General features: G+C 32.7%; 2 protein-coding genes across 2 annotated transcripts; one reads left to right on the top strand and one right to left on the bottom strand.

Annotated features, from left to right (window-relative positions):
* Positions 1-240: 240 nt before the first annotated feature.
* On the bottom strand, positions 241-2,248 carry LOC106410183 (protein RALF-like 18). The gene has a single exon (XM_048759503.1). It carries the CDS (start codon positions 1,579-1,581, stop codon positions 1,264-1,266), a length of 318 nt encoding a protein of 105 aa, XP_048615460.1. The 5' UTR covers positions 1,582-2,248; the 3' UTR covers positions 241-1,263.
* A 7,155-nt stretch (positions 2,249-9,403) lies between these two features.
* LOC106411063 (photosynthetic NDH subunit of subcomplex B 5, chloroplastic) lies at positions 9,404-10,862 on the top strand. Its single transcript, XM_013851742.3, has 4 exons — positions 9,404-9,768; positions 9,849-9,912; positions 9,989-10,110; positions 10,430-10,862. Exons 1-4 carry the CDS (start codon positions 9,517-9,519, stop codon positions 10,658-10,660), a joined length of 669 nt encoding a protein of 222 aa, XP_013707196.1. The 5' UTR covers positions 9,404-9,516; the 3' UTR covers positions 10,661-10,862.
* The last annotated feature ends 1,557 nt before the right edge of the window (positions 10,863-12,419 follow it).

Here is a 12,419-nt window from a genome sequence, read left to right as displayed (position 1 = left end):
ACGTTCCCTAAGGTTCTATGGCAACCTCAAAGTAATTTCCTACGAAAATTCCAAGTCTGATTTCAAAAATTTCAAGTCGAAAATACCTTAGTTCTCTCGAAGATGCAGTTTTGTCTCTTCTTAGTTTTGCTTGCTCATTTCCCTTTTCTCTTCTGGTGTATGTTCGCCATTTCCGATATTGGTGTTTATCCTTTGAAACTTGACATTTATCTTCCGAACTTGACTGTTATCTTCTCCTTAGATACAACGTCAATTTTTGTAAAAAGGTTCAACGTAATCGTATAGTTGAGGCGGCTAAGGTGTTAAGTTAATCGTTGCTGTTTTATACGATTAATCTGAATCCATGCGAGAAAACAAGTCTTTGCGGGTTTTTTTTTTTGTCGTAAAGTTTCAATGGTAAATCCGACCGAAACAAGAGATGTTTCGATCAAGATTTGAAAGAGAACACAAAGTTGGAGGTAAGGGCGAGTAGGAGAAAGCGAAGGAGTTTAGACGAGTCTTACTTGTTTTTGTCGTAAAATCTCGACGGAAACTCCGATTGAGACGAAACGAAAAGCGTTTCGATCGGGATTCAAAAGAGAACACAAAGGAGGAGATTTTTGAGGACTGACAGGTTGCAATGTACCGATCTGGCGGTCTGCCAGGTCGCTACGTAGCGAGTGGAAGCAAGCCAAGAAGAGTACTACTTGTTTTTGTCGTAAAATCTCAACGGAAATTACGATTGAGACGAAACGAAAAGCGTTTCGATGATGATTCAAAAGAAAACCCAAAGGAGGACATTTCTGAGGCCTTACAGGTCACTACGTAGTGAGTGAAGGTTTGACATGTCGCTACGTAGCGAGTGGAAGCAAGCCAAGAAGAGTCCTACTTGTTTTCGTCGTCGTACAATATAAATTATCCTTCTATAGTTTTTATTAAAAATGAATATAGTAAAAAATAATCCTTTTAACAATTCTTCCTCAAATATGTCGAGAAGTTCTCGTAATCATTGTAAAATTAAGATTCCAAAATTTTGTATTTTTCCCTCAGTTCTAGTTTTATCATTGCTGTAAATTATACAATTCAGTTAGTTATATGTGCAATTTTTCTTTGACCCATGTGAATGAGATCTTACTGAAGATAGTAGAAAAATTTAATATTACTGAAGATACCAATCAAAGGTAATAATACAAAATACATTAACAGAAAAGTATATATTAAGGGGGAAAGAGAAACAGTTTTTTTTTGTGTTGCAAAAAAGATAAAAATTTGTATTTATGTTGTTTAATGCGTAAGCCGGTAACATTCTGTAGCGAGAGTACAACCTCGCCGGTATGGATTATCCGGTCGGTCTTGTTGACCATGTTGTTTAGCTGGTACGTTGTGCTTCAATGCATCGTAGTTTATATATCGTGTCGCTTGCAAGACCCTACGGCTCACATCCAGACCAGAACTCATCTTCATGGTCTCTTCTTCTCCACCTTTGATGCAATTCCCACCCAACCAGTCACATTTTGTCTTTCGAGATTGGACAAATGTTGGACATAAAGCCACCGAGATGGTCACAACGATGGCGATGATCAAGAACTTCACAATATTCATCACTGATGTCAAGAGTGTTTAAAAAGGAGAGTGATTGATTTTGTTACTGATTAGAGTCCAGGGGTTTGTACTTAAATACTTGTTTTCGTCAACATTTATATAAATGTTGTTTTTTTGTAGGTTCATCTTTTATGGCAACATATTCATTTGTATCAACATGGTTCCTGGAATATTTGACTTAGTAATTTTGATTTTTTTTCATTTTGAGTAAAAAATCTGGTCTTCATACCCAAATTATAGCAATCTAATCTTTGATTCATTGTACTTGTTTTCATCCAAAGAAGACTTATTGAAATTAAGCGAGTCAATTCGCATATGTAAACCGGTCAAAATTTAATATTGATTGCCATATTCGTATTAACATTTAATGCTCAACAAAAGCTAAGGGGAATGTATTGAAAATAACTGATGAGATGCATTAGATTTTATTTCGAACATGATTTCATAGCGAAAATAACTGATATTTCAATAAATAAAAAACATCATTTCATAGTTGAACACTGCTAATGTAGTTCCATACATATTTCTTTTCCTATACTTATTATAATTAGGTTAAGACCCGCGCCTTGCGCAAAATAAATATTAAATATAAATTATTTTTAAATATTATATATTTTTTACATATTATGAAATAATAAATATATATTGATTAATTAAAAATTTAGTAACTATTACCTATATAATTAAATTGGTACAAATACTTAAATAAATTTTATTAATCGAGACAAACACTTTTTTTATTTTATATATGTTATAAAATTAAGTTTACATGATATTAACATAGATATATAGTACATTTTTAATATTAACATCGGTTAAAAAATATTTTATACTCATATTATTTTTGATCGTTTGTATTTCTTTATAACAAAATTTTTTTAATCAATGATAACAATAAAAAAATTATGGGATGTTTAATAGTTTTAGTAATTTATAATTTTAAAAACATTCAATGAAAAGTTTAAAATCTAAATATTAAGTTGTCAGTAATTGCTTAAAATGTTTATCAAAAACATTTAAAGCAAATTCGAAATTAAAATACTTATGTATTTTATATGGTATATAATTTATTTTAAAATATATTAATATATATATAATATTTATTAAATGAGACTTCCTACTTATGTAATTTCATAATCATTTGTATCTTGTTATAACATAAATTTTAAATTATGGATCATAAAAATTTCAATGTGAGATTTTTAACAACTTTAGTCATTTAGATTCGTTTTTAAAAATCCAAAATATAGCATATACGAAAAAATTTAAATTTTTATTATATTGTTAATGTGGTTGTTTAATTTATTTTAATAAGTTAAATTTTTTTTAAAAATGATAGAGAATAGAGTAATTTTTATCAAATCTTTATTATTCAAAATCATTAATTGTCATATATACTTTAGGCACATTAGGTAATTTTGTGATTTTTATTTAAGGAAACAATGTAGAAAATTTATGATTAATTTATGGTTAGTTTAATAAAAAGCTTATTATATATTTATATGGACCAACATATTTTTCTAAGGATTCTAAGAATAATTATGGTAATGACATGTGGCTACAAAAATATGTTGTAATGCTTCTCTTTTAATATATAGGAGATTTAATTAACCGTATAATTAAATAATATCAATTAACATTTAGTATTTTCTTTTTATCAAATAAAGTCACAACATTTCTTGTTATATCATAGAATCTTATATGAAAAACTATTTATGAAAATTTTAAAAGACATTAGTTCAATTATATATTTTATAAGATTAAAATATAAGGTCTCTATATTGCAATGACTGCGAGAAGACGTTACATGTATTAGAGACATGTATATGCAGGCTGTGTATATGAGATAGTCTCCAACACATTCACAATTTATATGTTTTACCATAGAAAAGATCTCATTCGAGTATGATATATATTGGAGATAGTTTCTGATTGCACAGCAAAATCACTATATAAGTTTTGATAAGAGGACAGTTAAATAAGTGCAAGACGATCCCATAGTAGCGTATATATTCTCACAATTTCACTGTAGTAAAACAGTAGTTAGTTCATATTAATATTTTGTTCAAAAAAAAAAGTTCATATTAATATAAGAGAGATTGACCTAGAAATACGTTTAACAGAATATATTTTAAATATTTTATTAAAAATATATTTTTAAACTATAATTAATTATCTTTGATTTAATTTACTTTCTAATATTTTTATAAATGAAAGAATATTGTGAAATATAGGAATTGTTTTTTATTTGTGTGAATATGTACTTTAATATAATTTTATAATTTACTAATTGAAAAATAGATTAAATTATTTAAACATATTTGTTATTTAATTTAAATATAATAATGATATAAATTTATATTGTGTATATAAGTTAAATTAGATTATTAATGTATATAATTATTTTCTAATACTTAAAAATGTTTAATTATTTAAAATTCATAAAGTTTAAATATTTTATAAATATGTATATTTATATTATTTTTTTAATGTATGATAAAATTTATAAGATTGAAATCTTTACAAAATCTGTATGAATATCTTTATTTATTTATTTTAATTTAAATATATATATATATATATATATACTTAGCTGAATTATTTAGTTATTGCATTAATTTGTTAGGCGACATGTTGGGGTGTATATAGTTTGTATAAACGTCAAAATTTGGTAACATCATACGGTAGAATAAGATTGAGTCCAACTTAATTTCTAAAAGTTATGACTTCAGCATTCTTATGGTGCGACACACATTTTACTTATGCCTTATTTTGTTTCAGTAGTGACACTTAATTTTTTGAAAATATTTTTTTTTTACACCAAGAAAATGGTAACTATGTCTCATTAAACTAATCTTATATACTTTATGTTTCATTAGACTAATATTTTCAAAATAACCATAATTTTCTTAATTTCAATTATAAATTTGAAATTACAATTAACAAAACAATCGTTAAATATTAAAATATAATAAATAATTAAAGTGATTAAAATAAAAGAAAACATGGGAGCATTGTTTGCATATTGTATGGCGTTATAGATGAACCTCCAGCAGAGCTTTCGGTAAATATGGGAACATTGTTTGCTCAGATGTTGTATTCGTCCTCTTAACAGGAAGCATTTGAAGAAGTCTATTGGCAGTCTACTTAATCGGATCTTCAAACACCATGATATAGATCCTTCGGAGACTCCGTGTGTGGATACGATTAATGACAGATTTGATGTCCAGTTCCTCCAGAACACCAGGACTCTCTATCCTAGTAAAATTTATCGTTTTACCATTTCTAACAGGACCATCCTTCATTGCCAACTTCCACAGTCCACCATTACGTCTCTGACCTTTGTGGAGAATATGCAGTTCATGCCTCCTGCTAAGGTTCTTTACACGCCCTCCTACACCAGCTCCAAAATGTCGTTGTGGTTCTTCTTCTTCGGGTCCTGCTCAGAGGCAACGTGAGGAGGACACCATTTATGGTATCTCAGTGGATCATACTCCAGACTCTTCTATGGAGTATTTGTTACCAGCATATACTGGTCAGTATGATTCTCGAGCACCACTGTTAGATGGTACACAGTAGCATCAGTTCACCTGGACTGCGGATACACTGGTCAAGCTTACGACGATAATGCAGATTGTGTGGAGTGCACTTGCAAAGACTAGATGTCCACCTCCTCCTTACTGCTGCCGTGCTCCATAGACTTCATAGCCTGCTGATATGACTGGAGACATTCCTGATGTTGCTGGACGCATGGACACTGATACTACACTGCTGGCCGGGCGAATTGAAGTTCTCTTCCAGTCAACTGATGACACAGTAGATGAACCATCAGATGAAGACCACCACTGATCAGTTTGAATTATATCTTTTCATTACATTCTACGTTTTTTTTATTTTCTGCGTATGTCTTATTCTCATTCCGAGTTATTTCCATGTTCTTATTGACTCAGTTTGTATTCTAACTTTTAATGATTATGTAACCAAGTTTTCCTTAATACTTGATTTTTTTTCCTGTATATGTCGTATTCTTACTTTCAATGATCATGTAACCAAGTATTCTTTACTACTTGAATAAGATTATGAAGGAAATCGTTTTTCTGGTTCAAGGATGATGTATAGACAATTGTAGGGGATGTACTATGTCACTATCATCCTGAAACTTAAGCAAAGTTGCGTAAAACATGAAACAAAGTAACTAGAAATCATTCTTGTAATCTGAAAAACTCAAACAAAGAAAATGAAACAAAGTTGCGCCAAAATGAAACAAAATTACTAGAAATCAGGCAACTGTAGACTTAAAAACTGAAATAAAGTTGTGAAAACCATAGCAAACAAATCGACTATATTGGCATCTTGCAAGTTGCTCTGTTGTGACCACCAACACCACATCTACTGCAATCGCGACGCTGACCCCCTTGTGATTCTTATGATGATCAAGTTTTGTCTTCAACAGTTTCATATCTGCATTTTATTTTATTTTTCCAAAAGATCTTCTTGTCTCACGCGGTAGCACTTAAGAATTTCCACAATTTGTAGGACGGATCAACCATCTTCAGGAACAGCAATGGGATTTATGCTTTCTTGATAAGCTTCTCTCCAAGCTCCCATGGTATACAGAAAATCAGTCAATCTATGTGGTTCTCTGCCAACAAAGAAACCAACTTTTACTGCGTGTCAACAAGGGATCTTCAAGAGGTCATACTTCCCACAAGAACAAGTCCATTTATCCAAACCAACAAAGCATTCAATTGTATCGTCTTTAACAAGCAGCTGGCAATTGTTTACAGGATAAACTACAAAAGTTTTCCCCTTTTCGATTCTCCTATCTATCTTTTCCTCCACATCTACGGTCAAAGGATGGGTATACTTCAAAATCAACTTCTTACGCTTAAAAAACAAGCTTGTCTGCATTTCTATAATACTGTCCAACAAAGAAATTACGGAAAACTCTCTCAGCGAACACAACGCATAATTTATCGACTCAGCAGGATTTTTTGTCCTAATGTCATACTTGTATCCAAGAAATTGATCTAGCCCACTTTTTGACATCCGCGTCAATAAGATAATTTCCAATTTCTGGACTGATATTGCAAACATGAGCAACCGTCTTCTTGAAATCAGCCACTCTATAAGCCTTCAAAGCCTTAGAAATCAACCCAGATAATCACTTCCCCTTGAATTGTGATACCACAGTATTCAGCAAATGATGAATACAAATACCATATCCTGCTAGTGGATACACGTTCTCCAGTGCCTTCGCTATAGACCCTTGTCTATCCGAAATAAAAGCCAAGCCATTATCATCAACAACAACTTTTAGTTTTCTCATAAACCATTCTCAAGACTTATCATTCTCAGAGTCTACTATCACGAATGAAATAGGATATAAATTTGAATTTCCATATAAAGCAGTTGCAACCAGTAGCACCCCTTTGAATTTAGTCTTCAAGAATGTTTCATCGACAACAATGACAAACCTCATGAGTTTGCTAAAGCTTCTAATCGATTGACCAAATGCTATAAAAATATACCGAAATCTACCACTGACTTCAGTCTAATAAGAGGAATGTGTATCCGGATTGGCCTCGTGCAGCATGTGCAAGTATTTTGGTATTATCCCATAACTTTCCTCTGGAATACCTCTAACAGCATTGATTGCATACTCACGGGAATCCCTTGCTAAAGAATCAGAGATCTCACATCCATAATCATTACGCATAATCTATACAATATATTTTGCCTTAGGCCCTTCTTTGATACCTTCATATTTATGCATGATCAGACCGCATATCATTTTTGCTGAAGCTGTCTTACCGGCACTGGTTTTGCTTGAAGGTGCGCATGAATGTTCACCGACATACTTCTTAGTAATAATATATGTGGAGCCATTCAAACACTCTGCTCGAGCACCCCCAAAAGAACACCTTATCAGCGCATCTAATACACCAAACTGATTTATTGGATTCGGTAACTGTGTAGTGAAAGTTATGCTTCATTGCACATAACTCAAACCTTGCTTTCAAAACTGTTTTGTTGACGAAAAGATCTCATATCTTAACCAATTCGACCAACGGACTCTTTGCCAATTTTTCTTTGTTTTCTTTTTCAGAGTTGATGTTATTAGTATCATAATCATCTCCATCAACCTCGTCTTGCTTCATCTTTCCTTTCTTCTTCTCGTTATGCTTGGCAGCATTATAATCATCTCCATCAACCTCGCCTTGCTTCATCTTCCATTTGCTTCTTCTCATTATGCTTACCTTAAAATTACTTGAAGTGCCCCCAATGTCACAAGGATTTCGCTCGTCCTCTTCACCAGTACTGCATCAGTTGGCATCTTAAGATCAATGTCGACCTTATTTGGATTCCCTTGCTTTGCTTTAGAGCTAACACACACAATCGAGTTGACTGATGCTTCTCACAAAACCCTAGAAAATTTTGAACTTGCTGTGAGTTTCCAATGATCACCGGTGGACATTCTGATGAACTGATCAACCCAATAGGGAGATAACTCAACTTCAAATCAGCATTCGTTTCTTCAAAACCAAAATTCTCTATAACGATTTTATGTAACCTTCCCCCTTTCTTTTCATCAACATTAAAACTCCAGTCTGAAGCTACAACCAATTCCCAAAACAATGTGAATTTTTTTGTGAAAATTTTGTGAACAATCAATAGAATATAAGAGATGGCGTGAAAAGAAGGCTTGCCAAGATTTATTTTTTTTCTTCTGGAAAATTGATTTTTTTTCATATATGTAAACTGAATATTTCCAAATATTTTTTTCTCATATTTTTCGGAACTCATTATTCTTATCCGCAGAATACAGTAAATCTGTAGAATTCAGTTTCTACAAGTTTTTATATTTATAGTAATGTGTAGATTTTTATTTTTACAGGTTTTAGATTCATAGTATAGATGTACAACTCGGTTTCTACAGGTTTTTAGATTTATAGTAATGTGTAGATTTTGATTTCTGCAAGTTTTAGATTTATAGTGATATGTAGATTTCAATTTCTACAGATTTTAAAGCGATAGGTTAAATGCAGAATGTGTATTCTAAATATTTTTAGAATACTATTATTCACGTAGGTCACGTATTCTAAATTCAATGAAAAAGTTGATTTCATTTTCTACTTCGTAGAATGTCACTTCTACTTTATGTAAAACAGAATTTAAAATTATGATCTAAACATTTTTAGAACTGGAAATAAATAACACTAAATTCATATAGGTATTTCATCAGTAGTTACTATTTTCTAATTTTTTTGTTGTAAAATTATTTATTTAATTTATTTTCAAAGATACTAAACGGTATTAAAGGCAAAAATGTTACAAAATAGAAATTAGCCTAATGAGACATAGTTACCATTTTCTGGTCTAAAAAACAATTTTTCCAATAAATTATTTATATCCGATCAAAATTGAATAGAAAAAGAAAAACATTAGAGATTTCATCTATTAACCAATAAGATTTGCTTGCGGGAAATCATGTTTATATTTCAAAACATTGTTTATATATCAATTTTATATGTGTGGAATGATTTGTTTCCATTTGATCTCTATTTGGTTGTAAACTTTTTTATAAATATATTTTGATTTGCCAGAAAAAAAAAAAAATCTCTGAATATGCGATTGATGTCTATCGAATTTGGACCAACGACCCAGGATTAGACCCAATAGTGTTAACTTCAGTTACCATAAAGCTGGTCCGTTACATAGTAGCCAGCAGCCTTCATGCGAAATGGCTATTTCCAACGTGGCGTTTCTGGATTTGTTGGTCGCCTTTGATAATATAACAGACAGTAACCATTAATATCTTTTGCTTACAAACACGCACACACAAAAAATAGCGGGGATTTTTCTTAAAAACTCTGAGACACACACACAGCAAAGAAAAACAAAGAGAAGAAGATAAAGCAAAAAAAAAAAACAATGGCAACCATTAATTCAACTGTCATGATTCTCTCTCCCAAATCGATCCCAAAGATCATCAATTCGAAACTCAGAGTTGGTGTTTCTGATCAGACCACCGGTTTCTCTCCCAACGTCGTGAAATGTGTCAGTTCCCCCTCTTGCCGGAGATTAAAGTTAGCCAAGCTGGTCTCCGCTGCTGGGTTGTCGCAGATCGAACCAGATATCAACGAAGATCCCATTGGTCAGTTCGAGCTTAACAGTATTGAAATGGTAAAGATTTGAATCAAGAGTTCGTGGGCGATTGGTGAAAGTGTTTGTGTTCTAAAGGGTGGTTTCTGTTTTGGTTGCAGGAGGATTTCAAGTATGGGTATTACGATGGAGCTCATACTTTCTACGAAGGAGAAGTTGAGAAGGGTTGCTTTTTTAGTTCGACCCTTCAATTATTCCTTCTTCTTGTTTCGGTTTCTTGAATGTTTTTGTTCTTCTTTAGGAACGTTTTGGGGAGCAATTGCTGATGATATTGCTGCTGTGGATCCTCCATCTGGGTTTCAAGGTTTAATCTCTTGGTTGTTTCTTCCTGCCATTGCTGCTGGGATGTATTTTGATGCTCCGGTAACTTCAACACCTTTTGCTTTCTTCCAAAAAATTTTCATTACTTAGCATCATGTCTTAGCTGCTTCGACAAAACCCATATAAGCTAAGACACAGTGGGTCAACTTGTACTGGCCTCGGGTCTCTGAAACTAGACTATAGATTTTAAAAGTTCGTTAAAGATAAAGACGTCTCAAACAGACTGTTGAAAATGTGGGTTTTCTAGATTTTGGTCGAGCGCTTGGTTTGTTAGTTAAGATCTGAGAGCTTCTCATTATCAAGTATCTATTACAGTTTCTGTTTGAGAAGAAGAGGAATCACAAGTGTTTGTGTGTTGCAGGGTGAGTACTTGTTCATAGGTGCGGGTTTGTTTACCATAGTGTTCTGTATAATAGAGATGGATAAACCAGACATGCCCCACAACTTCGAACCTCAGATTTACAAAATGGAGAGAGGAGCTCGTGACAAGCTCATTAATGACTACAACACTATGAGCATTTGGGACTTTAATGACAAGTATGGTGATATCTGGGATTTCACCGTCGAGAAGGATGATATCGCCACAAGATAAGATGTTGATTCTCACAAAAATGATGATGACATTTGATGAAAACTGTTTATAAATGATGAATGAAACGTGTTACCATGTGTATAATGTATTCTTTATGTGCTTCATTAGTCTCTACAAACCTTCCTAGAATGTTATCTCTTGTAGTGTTAGGTTTATGTTTCTTTGTTTAAAAAGTTCACTACAGTCTACAAGATTCGCTTAAGTTGTCGAGGGGCTTGCAATCAATGTCGCTTATAAATGGCGATGATAAGTTTAACAATATGCAAAACACAACCAAAAAGTTGTTAAACAAACACAATCTATGGTTAACTTGTTTTCGGATCTTATCTATTTGATTTGTTAAACAAAGTACTTCTAAGTTTTACGAAGTTTAATAGTAAAACTTTGTAAAAATCGTACCCTGTTGTAAAACACAACCAAAAAGTCGCATACATGGAGAGTATACTGAAAAGTCGCATACATTGGACTTTGATTGCATTATCACCGAAGATTCACATACATTGGGACTTTGATTCCACTATTATAAATACCCTAACCTTCATTTGAGAAAAAAATATCCGAAAAAGAAGAAGAGGAAACCCCCTCCTCTCCTCACTCATTTCTTGATCAATACCCGAATTCAAGGAAGAAACATCATCTACTTCTCATCATCTTATAGGCCAAAGTATGTTTTGATTTTATTTACACTGACAGGTTAAAATGTCGGGATCTATTGACTTCAAGACGAAGCATCCTATAGAGGATGACTACGGGCGAACGCCTGAAGAAGGTTACAAGAAAGCGAAGGCAGAAACAAAGGAAAACTACAAAGCGATCCTCCACATGGTGAATGATCATATGCAGGAGAAGGAGAAAAGGCATTCAGCACAAACTGAAGTATACTATATTTCTGATCAACTAAAGTTACTTGAGGAGATGGAGAAGGAGGCAGAGAAGGAGAGACTTCAAGCCAAGCTCCTCCTTGGAAATGAGAATTTAGCAACTGTCAAAGTCCCATATATTGACTGGGATAAGATTGGAAAGTCATTTATGTGTAAGCTTTGAGTGTCCCTTCACATGCCTTCTAAATCAAAACTTTTAAATTTTTATCTTTTATTTTTAGTTTTCTTAATCCTAAAACATTGGATGAAGTTTCCGGTTACCAAATTTTATTAAGTTTGCTTACGGACATTATCTGAGTCCATATTATATATGCTTTTATTCTTGATTTCTAAGTTTTGCTAAGTTTGACAAATGCAAAGGTAAAACTTTGTCAAACTTCGGCAAAGTACTCCACATCTTTTTCACATTGACAACTCATAGGATGACGCTGGATAAGAAGTAGAGAGAAACCATCTCTAGACGATCCCAAGAACCAGTCTCTCCTCATTTCACGATTACTACGGATTCAATCCACTAGAGTTGATTTGATGGTGATGAAGATGAGTTCATTTGCTTCTATTTTCTTTTATATTTGTCACTCTTCGGCAAAGTTTAAATCCACAGCTTTTGTCACATTTCTAGTCATTAACAACTCGTATGATGACAATGGAGAAGAAGTAGAAAGAAGCCATCTTCAAACTATCCCTAGAGCTAGTTTCTCTTTTTTTTTTTGGATCACTTCGGATCAACTCCATCAAAAGGGACCGGCGGATTCTTTGTACGATTTCTACTCAGTTGATGAATGATTACGGATTCATTCGATCGACTAGAGCTAGTTTCGTTTGATGGTGATGAAGATGAGTTCTTTTATGGACTTCTATTTTCCTCTTGTATTCAC

Source organism: Brassica napus, chromosome A2 (assembly GCF_020379485.1).
Source record: "Brassica napus cultivar Da-Ae chromosome A2, Da-Ae, whole genome shotgun sequence".
Lineage (NCBI taxonomy): Eukaryota > Viridiplantae > Streptophyta > Magnoliopsida > Brassicales > Brassicaceae > Brassica > Brassica napus.
Note: the sequence above shows the minus strand (reverse complement) of the source record. Positions and strands in the feature narration are given on the sequence as shown.

What these genes read in the sequence shown, in the direction of transcription:
- LOC106410183 (XM_048759503.1), bottom strand. Translation starts at nt 1,581, where the DNA reads ATGAATATTGTGAAGTTCTTGATCATCGCCATCGTTGTGACCATCTCG.
- LOC106411063 (XM_013851742.3), top strand. Translation starts at nt 9,517, where the DNA reads ATGGCAACCATTAATTCAACTGTCATGATTCTCTCTCCCAAATCGATC. An exon ending in CGAAGGAGAAGTTGAGAAGG is followed by an intron (nt 9,913 to 9,988) that starts GTTGCTTTTTTA and finishes GTTCTTCTTTAG; the next exon opens with GAACGTTTTGGGGAGCAATT. An exon ending in GGATGTATTTTGATGCTCCG is followed by an intron (nt 10,111 to 10,429) that starts GTAACTTCAACA and finishes TGTGTGTTGCAG; the next exon opens with GGTGAGTACTTGTTCATAGG.